General features: G+C 42.4%; 1 protein-coding gene across 1 annotated transcript; it reads left to right on the top strand.

Annotated features, from left to right (window-relative positions):
* The first annotated feature begins 3,755 nt into the window (after nt 1–3,755).
* LOC140735556 (peptidyl-prolyl cis-trans isomerase-like) lies at nt 3,756–14,958 on the top strand. The gene is made up of 6 exons (XM_073060746.1): nt 3,756–3,911; nt 4,567–4,597; nt 8,208–8,296; nt 12,510–12,606; nt 13,150–13,225; nt 14,551–14,958. The coding sequence occupies exons 1-6, from the start codon at nt 3,843–3,845 to the stop codon at nt 14,681–14,683; spliced, it is 495 nt and encodes a 164-aa protein (XP_072916847.1). The 5' UTR covers nt 3,756–3,842; the 3' UTR covers nt 14,684–14,958.
* The last annotated feature ends 5,992 nt before the right edge of the window (nt 14,959–20,950 follow it).

Here is a 20,950-nt window from a genome sequence, read left to right as displayed (position 1 = left end):
CACTTGGATCCAAAGAAATTGGCAACTGTGAAGTGCTTCTGGTTACATAGTCATATTGGCAATAATCCAATCTTGCAACAGGTGACTCATTTTTAAAGCAAAGTCCAAAAGCAATTCATGCAGTTATTTAGTAAGGCGGGGCTAGAAAAACATCGAATAAACTGAATGCCTCCAGCTCTAATCTGATGTTTGAGACAAAGGAATGATCCAAGAAACAGATATTCAAGGGACAGATACTGTAGTACCAGTTGTATTATATCCAATATGTAATATATTCAACATATATTAACACAGATGTATCCATGACAATGCAACAGAGCTAAAATACAACATTACAAAGTAAGATATGCACTTCCCAAGTAAGAAACTATATTTATATCTAATGGTTAGTGTAACACTTAATGCTATTACAGCACCAGTGACCGTGGTTCAATTCCTACTGTTGTAGTAAAGAGTTGAACATTTTCCCTGTGACTGTATGGGTTTCCTCTGAGTGTTCTGATTTCCACCCACATTCCAAGGACATACGAGTTAGTAGAATAATTGGTCACATGGGTGTAATTGGGCGGTGCAGAGCTGTATCTTTAAGTGAAATTAAGACTGCGCTAACCTTGAAAATTTGTGTTTTATTCCTGCCAGCCACGTGATTAGCTAGCCTTACTTCAATTACCATTGACTGAATTTCCAAGAGAACTTAAGGTTCTACTTGCACGACCAAATAAATGCAATAGTTCTGTCATTATCAGAGTGTAAAAGTTTAGCATTGGTATTGAAAAATTTACAACGTTTGCTATCATACTGAGATTTAAATTCATGAACAGCTTCAGTCTGTTCAATATTTCTCTTAGGGAATCTTGCAACTTCTATTGTACTTGTGTAACCTTGCTAATACCTTGAGACTGGAAACATTGATAATGCAGCAAGTGCAGTCACTTTCCTCTAAAGCTACATTCCTCTAGAATTGAACAGCATTGTTTTATTGGAGCCTCAATTGATTTTCATTGCTGCTTTTAATTTTGTGTATCACTACACCAAGATCCCTACACCCTTCAATACCTCTTAGACATATTTTCTAACAGTTGTGTCTACCTCACTTGCCTTAGTAAAACATATATCAGCCCAGAATTCATTAAAAATTACACAACCATTCTGTTTATCATGCCTTCCTTCTTTTTATTATTGTTTCCTGCTTAACTGTATCACCATTCAGAAATTCTGAAATTGCAGCTCCTTTGCGTAAGTGATGAACAGCAGAATACTAGCGTGTACTTTTGAAAATAGCCACGTTCACCATAGAGTCACGGAATAATACAGCATTAGTCCACAGACTCTTTGGCCCAACAAGTCCATGCTGACCTCCATAACCACACAGCTGTGTTCAGTCCACATCCCCTTTCTTAAATTATAACTATTGTACAAGACTCAATCACTTCCTCTGCCAACTTATTCCATATACTCAACACCCTTTGCAAAAAGAAATTGGCCCTAAGGTCCCTTTTAAATCTTAGACCTTCTAGTTCTGGTAACATCCTCATAAGTCTTCTTTGCAGTCTAACCACGTTTTCTACAGTACGACAACCAAACTTGTTCACAGTATTTCAAGCATGGCTTCAACTATAACTTATACAACTGTAACACAATGCTCCAGCTCCTATACTCAGTGCCCTGACTGATGAAAGCCAATGTGCTAAATGCCTTTTTCACCACCCTACTTGTGACATCAAAGAACTGTGCATTAGTCCTCTGAAACTCTCCTGTTCCATTTCACTCAGAGTGCCCCTTACCATTCAGAATACAAGACATTTGCTGGTCTGACCTTCCAAAATGCATCACCTCTCTCACACTTCCTGTGTTAAAATTCATTTGCTAATCAAGTTGGAATTTTTTTTCTCCCTAATAGATGTTTACGGTTCGGTAGCCAAGGCCATTCCTTCCACAAGCAAGAGAAAATCTGCAGACGCTGGAAATCCAAGCAAAACACACAAAAAGCTGGAGGAACTCAGCAGGTCACACCCCATCTATAGAAAAGAGTATAGTTGATGTTTTGGGCCATTAGTAAGGGTCTTGGCCTGGAACATTGACTACACTCTTTTTCCATAGATGCTGCCTAGCCTGCTGAGTTCCTCCAGCATTTTGTGTATTGCCAGTCTTTCCACTTGGGTCCACTTTTTATAATCTGAAGCAAAAATATGCACTAACTTAATTAAACTCCATCACTTTCACATCCATTTCTGTTATTTATTCAAGAAGTCTATTTAAGCTGGTCTAGCCTATTCTTTTTTTAAAATTATGCTGACAATTCTTTAATATATTTTCAATTTCTGTATTATTTTCATTCAATGTATTTGACTAAAATTCCCATCATCCCAAAAATTCCAATTGACTTATAGTTCCCAGTGCTTTACAGTCTTTGTATTTATAGAAATATTAGCTTTTTGCAAATCATCTGGCACTGTTTACTCCCTCTGATGTCTTACTTTTTTAATTAATACTTAATTTAGCACATTTACTTCTTTTTTTTAACAAAATTATGCCTAACTGCCATTTGGGTTAGGGTATTTATTCATCAGGTCTCAAAATTTCCTTCTTTTAAATCTTCTTCCACAATCATGGCCAGCACCGTGGTAGATTCTGAGGCTCACTAAATGTTAATAGTTCTGCCATTATCAGCAAGTTTATCAAATGTAAAACATGCAGGACCCGATTCTTTCCTGGTTTTCCATTTGCTCCTGTTTAAAGCAATCACCCTGAATTTGTTAAATGCTGTAAAGCGCAATTTTACTGTACCCAACTCGGCTGCAGCATTCTTTGCAATGTCTTCCTCCCCCCAAAGATAACCTTAAATGCGTCGATTTGAAACGACATTTCGTAGGTTCGCACCCTGACTTCTTCGCAAACTAAAATAGACTGTCTTCAAAACGCAAGATTTAGATAATATCTGACAATTAAATCTTAGTGGGGCTCGAGGTGACAACGATGTTGTTTAGTTTAGTAGAGCACATTTCCAGCTGTTTTAAAATTTCGACAAGACACAAAAGACCGTAGCGCGGCCATGACTCGGCGGCCGGACCGGAACATTCTGGAACCCGCCGAAGTGGCGCCCTTTTTCACATCAACAGAACTGCTGAAAATGAAACCATGCAAGCCTCAAGTATTTTTTTAAAAACGACAAAAGCGTCAATGAAGATAATCCACCCACCGAAAACTGGCTAAATTAGTAAAAAGTGGGATTTTAATATTATGTCACAGGTCCATTTTTTCCCAATCTTGGATCCCTTTCTATATGGTATCTTTATTTTTTAGGCATTTTAGGCATGTAAATTTAAATTTACTCGAAAGAGTTTGCTAATTTCTACGCACTTTGGGAATAAAAGTGCAAAGGAACGCTTACAAAAGCGCTGGTTGGTTGCTATCTCCCAGATTTTACCATTTTTTTCCACCACAGCAAAATACTAAAATTAAACTGACAGGATTTTAATTGCGTATCGGTGCGTTTGTGCATCTTCCGTTGAAAAGGCGAACATTTTTTCATGAACGCTCAGTCGGCTGGGCTGCATTTCCATGAATTCGAGACTTCAATCATGTTCACCGTTACTCGCAACCGAGCGGCGATTCGATCAGCGGAGAGCACCTGTCGTCCCTCCCGCACGTCTACTGGCCGATCTGTCTGTCCATCATATGTCATTGGTAGGTGATTGCTTCACTTGGACGCCGATCAGGTTGGGGGTGGGAGCGGCGGGACCGGGAACGCTATAAAAGAAGAACCAGCGGGTCCTTTGCGGAATTAGCACTCCTAGCAGGGGCTCGGTTGAGGTTGGCACTTAGTGGCGAAAGAGGAGAAAATGGGCAACCCTCGCGTATTCTTCGACATTGGTTTTGATAGACAGCCAGTGGGCCGCATTGTATTCGAGGTAAGTGTTTAATTTCTGGGGTGGGGTGGGGTGGGGGGCTCCCGATGCAGTGGAGTATGGCCATGTGGTTTTGGGCCGGCCGCCTTCATTTTAGCCGCACCCTGTTAAATCAACCACGCGGTTACTGGAAGCGTTAAACATCCCCACTCCGAGTATTGGCTGTTAAGAATAAATACCCTCCCGGATGTGGCAATCGGTGGTGGTCGTTTGCTCCCCTATCTGGGAGGGTGATTTGCGGGGGTGGTCGAGGCCTTGCCCCACCACCCTTCCGCCGGCCACGTGTTGGGTGGGGTACCCTGCCACATCCTTCACTGCAACCGCCGGGCTTTTTTTTTTCTATGTATAAAGTGTGGCCTTATTTTTTTTAACGTGTGGCTCGGTTACCAGCCCGGTACTGGTGGTTGAAGATCGGGCGCCCAGCGGTGCCCGCCATTTCATGGATGGGGTCTTCTTACAAAATGTCCCGTCGCCGCCATGTCCGTTAACACGGCGAAAAGTCGGGTTTTGAATCGCCCCAGAGCAATCAATGCGAGCAAAGGTTTATCGGAATTCACCACCCCACCCCTCCCGAATAAAACCTCAGCACTGCGTTCGTATTATTTAACAAGACTAAACCTGAATCGTGCTTATTGTCTCTTTTGTTTCTACCCACTAGCTAAGGAGCGATGTTGTTCCAAAAACTGCAGGTGAGTTTTTCTTTTTAATTCATTAATTGTGTTGAACCTTAATTATTTTTAATAGACTTGGAGTACAAATGATTACGTAGGGCATCTGCATTTTGCTCGCAAGAGCAGGATTTGCTGCTATTGCATCTGCTCCGGACGTTCATCACGTTTGGAGGAAATCAGCACTTTCGTTCATTTCGGCATAAATGTGCTGTTATTTTAATTCGATACCGAGTCTGAAAAAAATTGGCTTTTTTTTTCAATTTGGTAGAATGAATGGCAGAAAGGTGCTGTGAGTACCTATCAGATATTGGCTTATTATAGACAATAGACAGTATGTGCAGGAGTAGGCCATTCCTTCTAGCCAGCACTGCCATTCACTGTGATCATGGCTGATCATACACAATCAGTACCCCGTTCCTGCCCTTTCCCCCATATCCCTTGATCCCGCTATCTATAAGAGCTCTATCTAACTCTCTTGAATGCATCCAGAGACTTGGCCTCCACTGCCTTCTGGGGTAGAGCATTCCACATATCCACCGCTCTCTGGGTGAAAAGGTTTTTCTGCATCTCTGTTCTAAATGGTCTACCCCTTATTCTTAAACTGTGGCCTCTAGTTCTAGACTTGCCCATCAGTGGTAACATGCTTCCTGCCAATCCCTTAATAATCTTGTTTCACAATCAGATCCCCTCTCATCCTTCTAAATTCCAGTGTATACAAGCCCAGTCGCTCCAATCTTTCAACATATGACAGTCCCGCCATTCCGGGAATTAACCTTGTGAACCTACGCTGCACTCCCTCCATAGCAAGAATGTCCTTCCTCAAATTTGGAGACCAAAACTGCACACAATACTCCAGGTGGAGTCTCACCAGGGCCCTGTACAGCTGCAGAAGGACCTCTTTACTCCTATACTCAATTCCTCTTGTTATAAAAGCCAGCATGCCATTAGCTTTCTTCACTGCCTGCTGTACCTGCATGCTTGCTTTCATTGACTGATGTACAAGAACACCTAGATCTTGATGTACTTCCCCTTTTCCTAGCTTGACACCATTCAGATAGTAATCTACCTTCCTGTTCTTGCACTAAAGTGGTAACTTCACATTTATCCACATTAAACTGCATCTGCCATACATTTGCCCACTCGCCCAACCTGTCCAAGTCACCCTGCATTCTCATAACATCCTCCTGACATTTCTCACTGCCACCCAGCTTTGTGTCATCAGCAAATTTGCTAATGTTACTTTTAATCACTTAATCTAAATCATTAATGTATATTGTAAACAGCTGTGGTCCCAGCACCGAACCTTGCGGTACCCCACTGGTCACAGCCTGCCATTCCGAAAGGGACCCGTTAATCACTACTCTTGTTTCTTGTCAGCCAGCCAATTTTCAATCCATGTCAGTACTCCTCCCCCAATACCATGTGCTCTAATTTTGCCCACTAATCTCCTATGTGGGACTTCATCAGAAGCTTTCTGGAAGTCCAGGTACACTACATCCACTGGCTCTCCCTTCTCCATTTTCATAGCTGCATCCTCAAAAACTCCCGAAGATTAGTCAAGCATGATTTTCCCTTCATAAATCCATGCTGACTCGGACTGATCCTTCTTCTGCTATCCAAATGTGTTGTAATTTCATCTTTTATAATTGACTCCAGCATCTTTCCCACCACTGATGTCAGGCTAACCGGTCTATAATTCCCTGTTTTCTCTCTCCCTCCTTTCTTGAAAAGTGGGACAACATTAGCCACCCTCCAATTAGCAGGAACTGTTCCTGAATCTATAGAACATTGGAAAATGATTACCAATGCGTCCATGATTTCTAAAGCCACCTCCTTAAATACCCTGGGATCTAGACCATCAGGTCCTGGGGACATCAGCCTTCAGACTCAACAGTCTGAAGAAACACCGTTTCTTGCCTAATATAAACTTCCTTCAGTTCATCCTTTACCCTAGTTCCTTTGGCCACTATTACATCTGGGAGATTGTTTGTGTCTTCCCTAGTGAAGACAGATCCAAAGTACCTGTTCAACTCATCTGCCATTTCCTTCTTCCCCATAATAAATTCACCAGTTTCTGTCTTCAATGACCCAATTTTGCTCTTTTTTTTGCTATTCACATACCTAAAGAAGCTTTTATTATCCTCTTTTATTTTCTTGGTTAGTTTACCTTCATACCTCATTTTTTCTTGGCGTATTGCGTTTTTTGTTACCTTCTGTTGCTCTTTAAAAGCTTCCCAGTCCTCCGGTTTCCCGCTATGTTATACTTATTCTCTTATTTTTATACTGCCCTGTACTTCCCTCGTCAGCCACGGCCACCCCTTACTCCCCTTAGGATCTTTCTTCCTCTTTGGAATGAACCGATCCTGCACCTTCTGCATTATTCCCAGAAATACCTGCCATTTTTTGTTCCACTGTCTTCCCTGCTAGGGTATTGTTCCATTGAACTTTGGCCAGCTCCTCACTCATAGCTCCATAGTTCCCTTTGTTCAACTGTAACAATGACACATCCGATTTTTCCCTTCTCCTTCTCAAATTGTAGGTTAAAACATATCATTATGGTCACTATCTCCTAATGTTTCCTTTACCTCAAGGTCCCTGATCAAATCCGGTTCATTGTATTTTGGTACAAGTGAAAATAATATGTGCAATGTAAAGCTTGTGCATACTGTTCATACAGAATGAATCATTACACAGTGGCAGGTAAAATGATAAAGTGTAAAAGCTGTAGAGAAAGTGCTCCCTTTTAAACTTGAGGATAAAGCTGAAGATCATAATGAGGTAGGTTGTGGGGCAAGAGCTGTACAACACATCTGTTCAATAGTCTATAGTCCTGGAATTTCCGAGTAAAATTTATTATCAGAGTACATGCATGTCACCATGTACAACCCTGAGAATTTTTCCCCTGCAGGCATACTCAGTAAATCTACAGAGTAGTTACTATAAAAACAGGATCAATGCAAGACCATGCAGAGCATAGGAGACAATAAACTCTGCACATGCAAATATAGAGCATACAGTAACTAGAGTCCTTAAAGTGGCATCATTGGTTATGGGAACATATCAATAGATAAGTGTAGTTCAAGAGCCTGGTGGTTGAGAGGTAGTAACTGTCCTTGAACCTGGTGGTGCAAGTTCTGAGCATTTCATGAAGGCAATGAGAAAAGAGCATTGCCTTGCTGCTTTCTTGAATGCCATATATGCTCTTGGACTTGATGGGAGAGGAGAGAACAGAATGTCTGTGTGGGTCTTTGATTACGTTGGCTACTTTACAGGGGCAGAAAACAGTACAAACAGAATCCATGCAGGGGAGGCCGTTTCCTGTGATATACTGAGCTACATCCACAACTCTACAGTTCTCTGTCCTGTACAGAGCAGTTGTAATACCAAAGCTGTTATGCATCCAGGTACAATGGTGCTTCAATAAAAATTGGTAGGTTTGGAGGGGCTCCATTCTTCTGAATGGAGCCGGTTGGGTATGGCTGATAAAGATTTGCATTATGGCACTATCCAATCTACAAATATTTTCTTTGGGAGTAGGGTGTGTGCTTGGGTACATTAGAAGTTAAGGTTATCTTACCCATGAGTCTTGAGTGTAAATTTACTCAATCTGTTACTGCCTTTTCTATAGAGAACTTCCGTGTGCTTTGTACCAAGCCAGAGGGTGAGGGGTTTAAGGGATCAATTTTTCACCGAATAATTCCTGGCTTTATGTGCCAAGTAAGTACACTCCTTTAATGTTTTGTTTTGATTGATTTACTATTTTCATGCATCTAATGCACAAGATGATGTGGCTTCCTATTATAGGAACCTATGATATTGACTCCTTTCTAGGAAAATGACACGGTTGTATCCCTTTGGTTGGAGCCCTTATATTTTTAGGTGCCTAACGTTATGAATATGAATGGTTTTGTTAGTTTTTGTTTAATATGCAGCTTAATCTCTGTAATGATGGAAGGTTTATCCATTTGAACAGGGGTGACAATATTTAAGTAATGAGTTACAAATTTGGAATATTTTTGGGGAAAGTTGACTCATAACACACTACATGCAGTCCCCGGGTTATGAACGCGTTCCATTCGTGCGTCTGTCTTATTTGTACGTAAGTTGGAACAGATATCTGGTATTATTTAGCGTCAGTCAAATGTTTGACTTAGTGTATAGTATATTTTGCCTTTCTATGCATATAAAACACTTAAAGTATGTTTCAGTGCTGGGCTTGGGAATGGAAGTACCCGAGTTTGATCTAGTGACGGGCTGCTCAGAAGTGTGCTCTCAGTTGATGTGGAGAATCAAAAACCCAAAACCCAATAATTAAACCAGTGTTGCTTAGTAGTAGTTGTAGCTTTCATTAGGGCAGGGCCTTTCTCACTTTATCCTTTAAAATTGTTCCAATCATTGACCGATGTAGCCTAATGCTTTTCCAGTGACCGATGGCATTTCACCTCTTTCTGATCACTTTATTATTTCAACTTTATTTTCAATCGTGATAATTTTTGTGAACAGAAACACTGCTGATTCAGAGCTCTGCCACTGGGTCCTAATGTCCACTGCACTGACAGGTTAAATAAGGTCTGGGGTTCCACTGGGTCCCAAGGTCCACTGAATTGAGCATCTGCACTTTTGGTATCCATGAGGGGTCCCGGAACCAATCTCTCACGGATAAGGAGGGCTGACTGTATATTTTACCTTTCTATGCATATAAAACACTTCAAATGCATGTATTTCAATAATTAAACCACTGTTGCTTAGTAATGTAGCTTTCATGGGGCAGGGCCTTTTAAATGATCCATTATTCTCATTTTATCCTTTACCTGGATCCTTTAAAGTTGTTCCGATCATTGACTGACTGACTATAGCCTAAAGCTTTTCCAATGACTGGTGGCATTTCACCTCTTTCCAATTGCTTTATTTCCGCTTTATTTTCAGTCGTGTTGCTTTCTGTCAACAGAACAGAAAAATACAGATTGTGTTCTATCACTGAGCAACAGTGAACCGTCTGATTGGCCTATCAGAATTCTCTTTAGGAACTAGTTGACTTGATCAGCATTCCTGATCTGGCTATTGTTCACAATCTCACTTAAATAAAAACCAGCAACTGCGGGTGGCGGGTCTTGTGCTGCTCCGGGTCTTAAAAGTCCACCCGTACTGAGACAGGTTAAATGGGACAAGGGGTGGGAGTTTAGGGTGAATCTTGCTAAGAAATATTTAAGCCAAATACAAAGTTACACTTAGTGTAAATGGCAATGACTTAAAATGGCAGACGGCATTCTCCCTCCATAAGTATGAGTTGTCTAACTCGGACTACCTGTACAGGCAGTCCCTGGGTTACATACGAGTTCAGTTTCTGAGTCCGTCTTTAAGTCGGATTTGTACGGAAGTGGGAACAAGTACATCCAGTATTATTTATCGTCAGTCAAACGTTTGTCTTAGTATATAGTATATATTTTACCTTTCTATCCATAAAACACTTAAGAAATGTATGTATTCCAATAATTAAACTACTGCGTTGCTTAATAATAATTATAGCTTTAATTGGGGCAGCGCCTTTCACATGCTCCATTATTCTCACTTTATCTGTTATCCTTGAAAATTGTTCCATTTGTTGACAGACTGTAGCCTAATGTTTTCCAGTGACCAATGGCATTTCACCTCTTTCTGATCACTATTATTTCCACTTTATTTTCAATCGCGATCGCTTCCTGTCAATGGAACAAACACTGCGGGCGGCGGCTCCCGAGGTCTGCTGGGTCCTAAGGACCACTGCATTGAGACAGGCTAAATGGGACAAGTGGGGGCTGTGCTGGATTTGGGTATTTGATCATCCACAATATTCCGTGTGGGAATTTAAACTGGAGGTGGCAGTGTTTTTTTTTTAATGAGGTCGAGTTGCAAGCTCGACATCAACCCGGCACGGGAGTGGTCTGTCACTGAATTGAACTCGGGGAAACTCTGTTCTCCAGCCTGGCGCTGATCTCACTGCGCCACCAGCCGACCGGAATGGGGGGTGGGCAGGGTCAGGGTGAACCTTACTAAGAAAAATCTAAGCCAAGTACAAAGTTAAACACTCAGTGTCAACGGCAACGACATAGAATGGCGGACAGCGTTCTCCTTCCTTGGTTCGTAAGTACGAGTTGCCCGTAAGTCGGGGACTACCTGTACTACTTAGAAACAGGCTTGTGTTGAACTGTTCTGCCTAGTCCTGTTGACCACCACCTGGACCATATCTGTTCCAACCATGCACCCAACCAAACATCTCTTAAATGTTGCAATTGAGCATACATTCACACTTGCACACACTCTCACTGAATGACGAAGTTCCCTGTCAGGTTCGCCTTAAATATTTCACCTTTTGCCTCTACTCTAGTCTTTGCCTAAACTCAATGGTAATTGTCTGCTTGCACTGCCTATCTAGTACCCTCAAGCTTTGTATATCTTATAGCTCTCTAATTTTGTACGTATTGTACCAACTAAGGACAATCGTAACTCTTTATCAATTGATAACTTTGAATAGGATATCAGTACTACTGGAAGACAAGGGTTGAATAATATCAGGAGTGGAGATTGCTTTTAATTTTAAACTAAACAGAATTCTGGAGATGGTCAGCAACGTAAGAGCAGAATTAAGCTGTCCAGTCTGCTCTGCCATTCAGTCATGGCTGATACTTATTTTTATATCTCCTGCTCAACCCCAGTTCCTGGTCTAACCTAACCTTTTGATGCCATGTCCAATTGAGAACCTGTCAATCTCTGCCTTAAATACACCCAATGACCTGACCGCCACAGCTGCCTGTGGTAACGATTTCCACAAATTCACCACCCTTTGGCCATATCTATTCTGTCTAGACCTTTCAGCATTCAAAAGGTTTCAATGAGATCTCTTCTCATCCTCCTAAATTTCAGTGAGTACAGACCTACAATTATCAAACATTTTGTGTGATAACCCCTTCATTCCTGGAATCATCCTTGTGAGCCTCCTCTGAACTTTTCCAATACCAGCATTATCTTTTCTAAAATGAGGGGCCCAAAACTGTTCAGTGTTCAAGGTGTGAGGCCTCATCAGTGCCTTAAAGCCCCAGCATCATATCCTTCCTTGCTCTAGTTAGTATTCATTTTAAGAGGTCTAGAATACATGGCATTTGCCTTCCAAACCACCTAATCAACCTACAAGTTAACCTTCGGGGTTTTCTGCTCAAGAATCTGATTATTAGATCTTCTCCGTTTGTAAAATAGTCTGCACATTTCTACTACCAGAGTGCAACACCATGCATATTCCAATATCTGTGGAAATGCATTGCAATTCACTGGTAATTGGGTTTCATTCCTCTTTTGGGTAGCATCCGGTGATGGGAGAAAACTAAGGATGTTACTGCACAATTTTTTAAATCTGCAGATAAGGTGCTGTCAGACTAGAAGTTCTGAAGGGCCTTGGCTTGAAACACTAACTGTCTGTAGATGCTGCCTGATTGAATTCCTTCAGTGTTTTGTGTGCTGGTTTAAAACTACCTCGTGCCAAGATGATGGGGGTTGTAGAGTTGCAGGCACTTGGATGGCTTGCTGAAGAGAGTAGAAGGCTGATTGTCGGGAGTGATCAATGTGTAGTGGTATCCTAAACGATTGTATTGGGGCCACCACTTGCGTACAGATATTGGGATAATTGAAGCTTGAATGGAGAAAATGAGGATGTATTAGTGTTGGTTTGTATATTTAACCACTAGTGACAAAAGTTAACAGCTTGAGAGGCTTTAAAGAAGGTATTAGCTGCAAAATTGTATTCTAGTGTGAAGGGAACTCATCTTAGATGAACTAAATCAGAATAGATTGACACTGGTGTTGCTCTGGGATTCAGACAAATGGTTTGAATCCTGGTTTGTTTGCAAACTTCATGAAAGTAAAATTGTTCTAACTCTAAGTCTGCTTTTGGTTTCTACAGGGTGGAGATTTCACAAAAGGCAATGGCACAGGGGGCAAATCCATCTATGGTAGCAAATTTGCAGATGAGAACTTCATACTCAAACATGAGGGAGCAGGTGAGTGAGACATTCTTCTGTAGTTCGATGTAAATTTTTTAAAACTTGATCTGTCTGGTATTTTTACCATTTTGCTTTTGAATTTTGAAAAACAATTACCTGACTGAAGTAATACTCTAACCTTCCTAGTTCAGGAGTGAATTTGGGGAAACTGCAGTGGTGGCATGATCCTTTAATACCTGAATGCCAAAAAAAGGAAGGTCTGAATTGTATTGTCCAATGCAATAATTTCTAATTGCCAGTACTAGTAGGTTGTGTGGTACTAATTGACAGGTGCTTCTAGTTGAATAGGGTGTGTGGTTTTTTTGGGTGAGAAGTTGTTGCTGAAGGGAAAGCTATTCAGGTTGTCAGGATTTCATTCCTGTGAATAGTTCATGCCAGAAATATGGCAGTAAACAGTTTCCCAGTGGCAAATCCATATTGACTGTCTCCTGATTGACTCAGCAATTTGTATAGACAAGTCGGGTATCCATATACTGGGGTGAATCTATATTGTGTTTTTCATGGCTCTGCATTCTTAACTGATAGAAGTTTTTTTTTCAGGAACACTGTCAATGGCAAATGCTGGGCCCAATACAAATGGGTCACAATTTTTTATCTGTACTGGCGAAACTAGTTGGTAAGTTGCTTCTGCTGCTCTAAGGCAGGATTCCCTGCCGTAGAGTTCCCAGGGGATTTGTGTAGTACTGTTGTATGGGATGTGGATTGTTTGAAATTGATTACTTTTTAGTCGTGAGTGAGCACCAGTAATGCAGTAAGACCATAATGACCTACAGTACTGTGCAAAAGTCTTGGGCATCTAGATTTTTTATATGGTTGCAGATGGCTCCATAGAGTCCTGGTCTTAACAGTGAGGCTATCTGGGATTACCTGGAGAGGCAGAAGTAAGCAAGATGGCCAAAGTCTACAGAACTGGCAAGTTTTTTCAAGATGTTTGGAATGACCTACCAACCATGATTCTCTCTACCCCCTCACCCAAAAAACTGCACGACAGTATACCTAAGAACTACCAACGAATTCCTTAAGTAAAGGGTGTCGCACCAGATTTTGATTTGGTGTTTTTTTTTTTTTTTGCTGCTCTTTATAATATTACTAAGCAACTAAAAATTTTAAAGTTTCACATTTTTACATGTGCACAGTACTGTAGGTGCAGAATTAGGCCATTCAGCCCATTGACTGATGTACCATTTGATCATGGCTGATCTATTTCCCCTGACTCCATTCTCCTGCCTTTTCCCCTTTGCCTTTAAATACTCTTGCCAATCAAGAACCTATTACCATTTGCTTTAGATATGTCCATAACTTGGCTTCCACTGCAGTCCATGGCAATGAATTTCACAAATTATCACCCTTCAGACTCAAGTAAATAACTTTCATCTCTGTTCAGAATGCGTCCTTGTATTCTGAAGCTTTGCCCTCCAAGCCCTGGACTTCCCCCACTAGTGTAGTTATTTTTTACCCCTTTCCCTACATGTATATGTATGCAAGCTTGTTGAATGTGAGCCATGGTCTGATCTTTCAAAGCAAAGGTTGTAAAAAGTCTCTTTATCTGGCTCTGCTTTTCTATAGACTGCTCCTACCATTTTTCTGCCTGTGCATGAAGCAGGGGTTCCCAATTTTTTTTTATATGCCTTGAACTGTTGCCATTAATCAGGGGTTCCATAGATTGGCAAGCCTTGCTCTAAAGTATGAAGTGACTAATAAGCCTAACTGAATAACTGGTATTCAGTGATAATTATGTTGGCAACTGGTTTGATTACCTGAATTTATTTCAAAGGAATATTTAAAATGGGAATGGTGACTAACTTTCCTGAGACATAAGTCTACTCTTGCTTTTTATGAGAATGAGTATTTGGTTAACCTGAATAATCAAATTTCAATTGATGTAATTCTTTAATGTATTTTCCTGCATCAACTTGACCTTAATCTGTCTTGATTTTTCAGGTTGGATGGAAAGCATGTTGTGTTTGGCCGTGTGGTAGAAGGCATGGGTGTTGTAAAACAAATGGAAACAAAGGGATCGCACAGTGGAAAGACAAGTGTTACTGTTCGCATTCTTGACTGTGGAACAATGTGATAAGAACATTCCTACGGTGGTTGCTCAAGTCTTTTTTTTCCATTGGTACATTGCTATGAAGGTGGCAAAATCCAAATCTCAAGTTGATTTGTGTAATCGTACATTTCCAAGTTACCTGAGGCTTTTGCCCAGGTTGGAACCTGAACCATCAATTTTCAGTGATCTGTGGCAGTGCTTAGCCTTTAACTTTTTCATGAGGTATAATGGAATTATGTTTATTTTAGCCTTGTACTAAAACACTTCATTCAAATAAAATGTACATTTGCTCACCAAAACTGCTTCTTAGAAGTTCTTCTTTCTCAAAAGCTGAAGTCCCATCTATCTGCATCTGGATTATGGGCCTCAATACCTCTCATCCATGTACCTATGTAAACTTGCAGTTGACCTCGGCTATTGCTTCTGGCAGCTCATTTCACACTTGGCACCACGCAGAAGTTCTCCTTGAATGTATTCTAATTATGCACTCTCCCAAGCAGTGGAGAAAATGTGCAAGCACTCAGCCTATTCATACCTTTTTTTTGCATCAATTAAAGATTTCTTTTTGCTCCACTGTACTCCAGGAATAAAGTTCTAGTTTGTGAACCTTTCTCTATAACTCGGGTCCATGTGTCCCAGCAACATCCTTGCAAGCTTGATATTTTCCCCTGTAGGTAGGTGAGAGGAGCTGTGCGCACAATTTGTCTTCACCAATGACTTGGACAACTTCAACATAACATCTCAATCTTGTACCCAATACTTCAATTTATGAAGGCTGTCAGAAGCTCTTTATGACCTTAATCTACTTGTGATGCTACTTTCAAAGAATTGTGTATATGGATTCCTAGGTCACTTCAACTACATGCCTCAGTACTCTACCATTCAATGTGCAAGTCTTGCCCTGGTGTGTCCTCCTGAAATGTAGCATTTTGCCCATCTGCATTAAATTTTTAACTTTTCCATCCATTTTCCCAGCTGGTCAAGATGGTGCTGTAAGCTTTGATGGCCTTCACTGTCTACACCAAATCTTGGTTACGTTCCCAGTAACCGGGTGACTTACCAGCAAAGATAGAGAGGTCCGCTGAAGTCTGATGGTACTATTTTCAAACGTTTTTATTTATAAAGGGGCACAAACGTATGGTTAATACAAACATTCAGATCCTATACATCGTCAAAACTCAATCTAAAGCACAGGTATAGTAATAATCAGAAATAAGCTCTATTGTTTAGGGGAATACTGAGTCCAATGGAATATAAAAGTCACTCATAAATCTGCAGGCTTTTCCGTTTGGGAACCGCTGGCATTTCATGTGTTGGAGAGAGAGAGAGTGGTGAGAAAGAAGGAACACTTGCCCGTCGTCTTTACGAAGACGATCCCGGTTGTTAGTTAAAACGGTTTTCCGTTTTCAGCCACAGACTCCCGATCTGGAATCTAAGGCACGTGGCTTCCTTCAAAATGGCTTCCCGCTCCGACGGGAAGTGCTATCGTGTCTTCTTCGTGTGTCTCCTTGGTGCGTCTGAGGCCCCGCCTCGGCAGCCCACCTTTTATCTGGACTGGCAGGGTTGTAGATGTCAATCAGGGTGGGGGTGAGGCAATCTTTCCCCCATCACCCAGCCCATGTTGCCCTGAGGGTTTGCACGTAGTCCAGTCCCTTATTCCACAAAGGTGTCACCCAAGACAATGGCCATGTCCTTGGCTTTTGTCTGGCTGAGAGGCCAGCCCACATTCCAAACCGTAAGGCTGCTCTCTCTCTCTTGCGATTCTCACAAAGGAGGGGGCTGGGGTCATAACACCTCCCCTCTTAAAAGTTTTTTTACCAAGCAGTTAAAAACAAGTTGGTACAGGATTTTTGGAATCTAACATACTACACAAGCTTTTCTCTTCACAGAGTACTACCGTTATACATTCCAGTCAGTATCTAAACAGGTAACAATTACAGTGCCCCTTTAATATCTTAACATGTACCGTACTAAAGTCTGGTAGCATCAAACTTCAGCTCAATAACCACCTATTTATTTATTTTCTTCAGCAACACAACTAAGGAGGTGTGATCTTAGGTGCATCTACAAAAGTTTATACAAATACTAATCGTTTCGGTCGTGTTATTTCACCGGCAGGTCTCCAAAGGGGTGGCCTTTATTATTCACAGGCTTTGGCGCAAACCTGTACAACCGGCGTTGCTATTTAAAAATGGCAATCTCTATTAACCATCGCCTCTTTTCCGGGGAGTCCCCTCGTGGGGAACTTGAGTAATTTGGCGAGGTACTCTCCCGCCTTTCCTTTCCACGAGGGTTATTCTCTTAACTCCGTGTCCCCAACCTAGTCCATCTGATCCAAAAGGACGGCCGTCTCGTCCAGTTGAGTCAAATACCTCAGACTTTTTCTGAGCTCCGTGACTAGGTTTAGGACCACGTGCATCCCCATCTTGGACACACTCAAACGGGGCATTGGCCTCTTCCAGGTTTTCAATACCCATACCCTTTTCAAATTCTAAATTCCCCCTGATCCTCCCAGTTACTCTCTGGGCAACTCACTTCCGGAGTAAACTCAACCCCGCGGGCTGAAACAACCTCATCTGCCAACCCAGCAGACTATTTCAAGGTAATGGCATCCTTTTCATCTAGGACTGCCCTCATTTCATCGGGAACACCTTTAGAATCATCCATGTCCAACCCTGGACTTTTTAACAGCTTTATCTGTTTCTCATCTTTATTTCCTACCTCTAGGACCTTTTTCTTCGCTAAGGTATGATCTACCTTCTCTCCCTTACCCCTTTTTACGTTACTATTCCTCGTTTTACCACCCTCGAAACCCTCGTGGCACAGGGTCAGTAAAGACGTCTGGGCCAAATCAAAACTGGCCAATTTTAAACTGCTCCCGTTCTCAGCTGCCGCTCTCGACAGGCTGCGAGTGACTGCGCATGCGGGATAGATTTTTGGATCTGAGGGAGGGGTCTCAACTCTCACGGGCTGGGTTGTCAGCTTCACAACTGCACCCATCTTCCCACCCGCTAGGTCGTTACCCAGAAGGACGTCCACGTCAGTTCTCGGGAATTCTGATGGCACCCCCATTTCAACTGATCCATACACCAGCTCACAATCCAAAATGACCCTACGCAAAGACACCCTTTCTGTCCATTTTCCTATTCCTCTCAGGGTTACCTTGCCCGTCGGAGGTCCGAATTGTAATACGTTACGGCTAATTAATGATAGCTCCGCCCCCGTGTCTCTCCAAATCCGTACGGGGATTGGCGGGTCCCCCTTCCTCACAGACACGGTTCCGTGTGACAGATAAATCTCCGACCCCTCGCGCTCTCTGCTCCCCTGGGACCCTCTTGCCGATTTTCTGATTACCACTGCACACCCGACAGGGATCGCTGCTCTCTCTCTCTCTGGCTCCTTTCTCGGAGCAAAGCACTTAGATGCAATATGACCCACCTTTCCACAATTAAAACAGGTCAAGCCAGGACCTCTCCTGCCGTCTTGCCTCTCCTCCTCAATTTTACCACTAGCTCCCAGCAGGATCTCCGCCTCAGCCGGCGGACTTTCTCTACCGTTCCCACGGTCTCTCTGGTAACTTTTTGGCGAGGAAAACTTTGTCTTGTGGGTTAGGGCATATTCATCTGCGAACCTAGCAATTTCTGAGATGGACTGATTCGTCCTCTCATTCAAATACATCCGGATCTCTTCCGGAACACAACCTTTAAATTCCTCAATCAAAAATAACTCCCTGATACGCCCATAATTCTCAGCCACCTTTACTTGGTCATAATTCCCTTCCCCTTCCGGGGGCAACGCTGCATATGCCCGCTGTGCTTTCCCTCGTAACACACTTTGTAACAACGCCACCCACTGCTCTCTGGGCCACTTCTGATTCACTGCCACCTTTTCAAAAAGCAAGAAATAACTATCAACATCCGTCTCCTCGAACGGGGGGACCAACCTCAACGCCTGACTAACATCAAACCCCTCCTCTCTCTCCCCTTGAGCTCTTCGCTCTTGCCTTCGCCTGTCCAGCTCCAATTCATGGCTCCTTTGTTTCTCTTTCTCTTCATACTCTCTTTGCTTCTCAGCTGCTTTAACTGGAGCTCATGACCCCGTTTCACCTCGAATTCCTTTAGTTTGAACGCCTGCTCCCTTTCCTTTTCCTTCTCAGCTGCTTCTAGCTGCTTTACTTTAAATTCACGTTCCAACCTTACTTTCTCCAACTCTAACTGATCTGTCCCACTCGCTAATCTCTTCGGGGATATTTTCCAAATCCTCAGCTGCAAACACCTTCTTCCCAATGTAATACAGATTTATGACCCTTCACACTTCCTGCTTTTTCATTGATGACCTCACCTCTGCGAGGTCTAACCCCTTTGCCAGATTTACCAAGTCTAATTTGGTAGCCGCCCCTAGCGCCTCTACAGTCGGGTTTCTCATAAATTCATCCACATCCATCTTTGCTGGTTTCCTGTCTGGCTACCTGCGTAACCAGATTTAAGTTTGGACTTACAGCCCGATTCACTGACCCTCCCCTTTGGTTTCAAATCCCGGGACAAGGCCCCACTTGTTACGTTCCCAGTAACCGGGTGACTTACCAGCAAAGATAGAGAGGTCCGCTGAAGTCTGATGGTACTATTTTCAAACGTTTTTATTTATAAAGGGGCACAAACGTATGGTTAATACAAACATTCAGATCATATACATCGTCAAAACTCAATCTAAAGCACAGGTATAGTAATAATCAATCAGAAATAAGCTCTATCGTTGTCTAGGGGAATACTGAGTCCAATGGAATATAAAAGTCACTCATAAATCTGCAGGCTTTTCCATTTGGGAACCGCTGGCATTTCACGTGTTGGAGAGAGAGAGTGGTGAGAAAGAAGGAACACTTGCCCGTCGTCTTTACGAAGACGATCCCGGTTGTTAGTTAAAACGGTTTTCCTTTGGTTTCAGCCACAGACTCCCGATCTGGAATCTAACGCACGTGGCTTCCTTCAAAATGGCTTCCCGCTCCGACGGGAAGCACTATCGTGTCTTCTTCGTGTGTCTCCTTGGTGCGTCTGAGGCCCCGCCTCGGCAGCCCACCTTTTATCTGGACTGGCAGGGTTGTAGATGTCAATCAAGGTGGGGGTGAGGCAATCTTTCCCCCATCACCCAGCCCACGTTGCCCTGAGGGTTTGCACGTAGTCCAGTCCCTTATTCCACAAAGGTGTCTCCCAGAGGCCAGCCCACATTCCAAACCGTAAGGCTGCTCTCTCTCTCTTGTGATTCTCACAAAGGAGGGGGCTGGGGTCATAACAACTGTCTACACCAAATCTTGGTATCCTCTGCAAATTTGCTGATCCCTGTGATACACCTCTAGTTACAGACCTCCAGTCAGAGACAAGAGTCTACTTCTCAGCTCTTGCAAAGCTGATATTGAATCCAGTTGACCTAATTCATCTGACTACCAAGCAAGTAAACCTGGACCAGCTATATGGGATTTTGCTTAATGTCCACATCAGCAACAACCACTACTTTCATCAACCTTAGTAGTTTCAAAATATCCTTAATATCAATTTAGACATGACTTGATGTGCATAAAGCTATGTTGATTGTTCCTATCTGTTCAAATTCTTATAGTATATCCTATCCCTTGGAATAAATTCTAATAAAATTTACCCATAACTGAATCTCACCAGCCAATAGTTTGCTGTCTCACTCTTAATGAAATGTTAGAGAAGTCCTCTAGCATAAGGGCATTTTAAATATCTGCCAGGGTCCTTGCAATTTCTGCACGACCCTCCCACACGGTCTGAGTGGACACCCCATCAGGCTCTGGGGATTTATTCACCTTAAGGCTGCAATCACCTTTCTGTTACCTGGATATGGTCTGTGACCTCGCTACTCTTTCTATGCCTTGTGTCTGCTGAGTAAATACAAACAGAAAAAAATACTTAACATCTCGCCATCTCTTGAAGCTCCATGCTGATCTTTGTCCCTTGCTGTTCTATTGTTCTTAATACAACTATGGGATTTGCTTTCATCTGGTTCTCCAGTCATCTGGCACTCTACCTGTGGTTAGCAAAGTTCTAAAAAAAATTAGCAGCATTGAATATACTATATCAGGCCTAGGAATTCATCCCCCTTAAGCTCTTGAAGACAGTACTTACATTTAAAAAACACATTTCATCACCTTGACTGACACTGTCCTCATCTCCAGCCCCTCCCTGAATTCTCCAACTACAACCCCCTTTGGTGAATACTTCTCATTGGTATTTACTATGTTCTCCAGGTACATTAGCAGATTTCCTCAGGTACTTC

Source organism: Hemitrygon akajei, chromosome 1 (genome assembly GCF_048418815.1).
Source record: "Hemitrygon akajei chromosome 1, sHemAka1.3, whole genome shotgun sequence".
Lineage (NCBI taxonomy): Eukaryota > Metazoa > Chordata > Chondrichthyes > Myliobatiformes > Dasyatidae > Hemitrygon > Hemitrygon akajei.
Note: the sequence above shows the minus strand (reverse complement) of the source record. Positions and strands in the feature narration are given on the sequence as shown.

Coding starts and splice junctions, on each gene's coding strand:
- LOC140735556 (XM_073060746.1), top strand. CDS start 3,843: ATGGGCAACCCTCGCGTATTCTTCGACATTGGTTTTGATAGACAGCCA. Junction 3,912..4,566: donor TGGGCCGCATTGTATTCGAG/GTAAGTGTTTAA, acceptor TCTACCCACTAG/CTAAGGAGCGATGTTGTTCC. Junction 4,598..8,207: donor TGTTGTTCCAAAAACTGCAG/GTGAGTTTTTCT, acceptor CCTTTTCTATAG/AGAACTTCCGTGTGCTTTGT.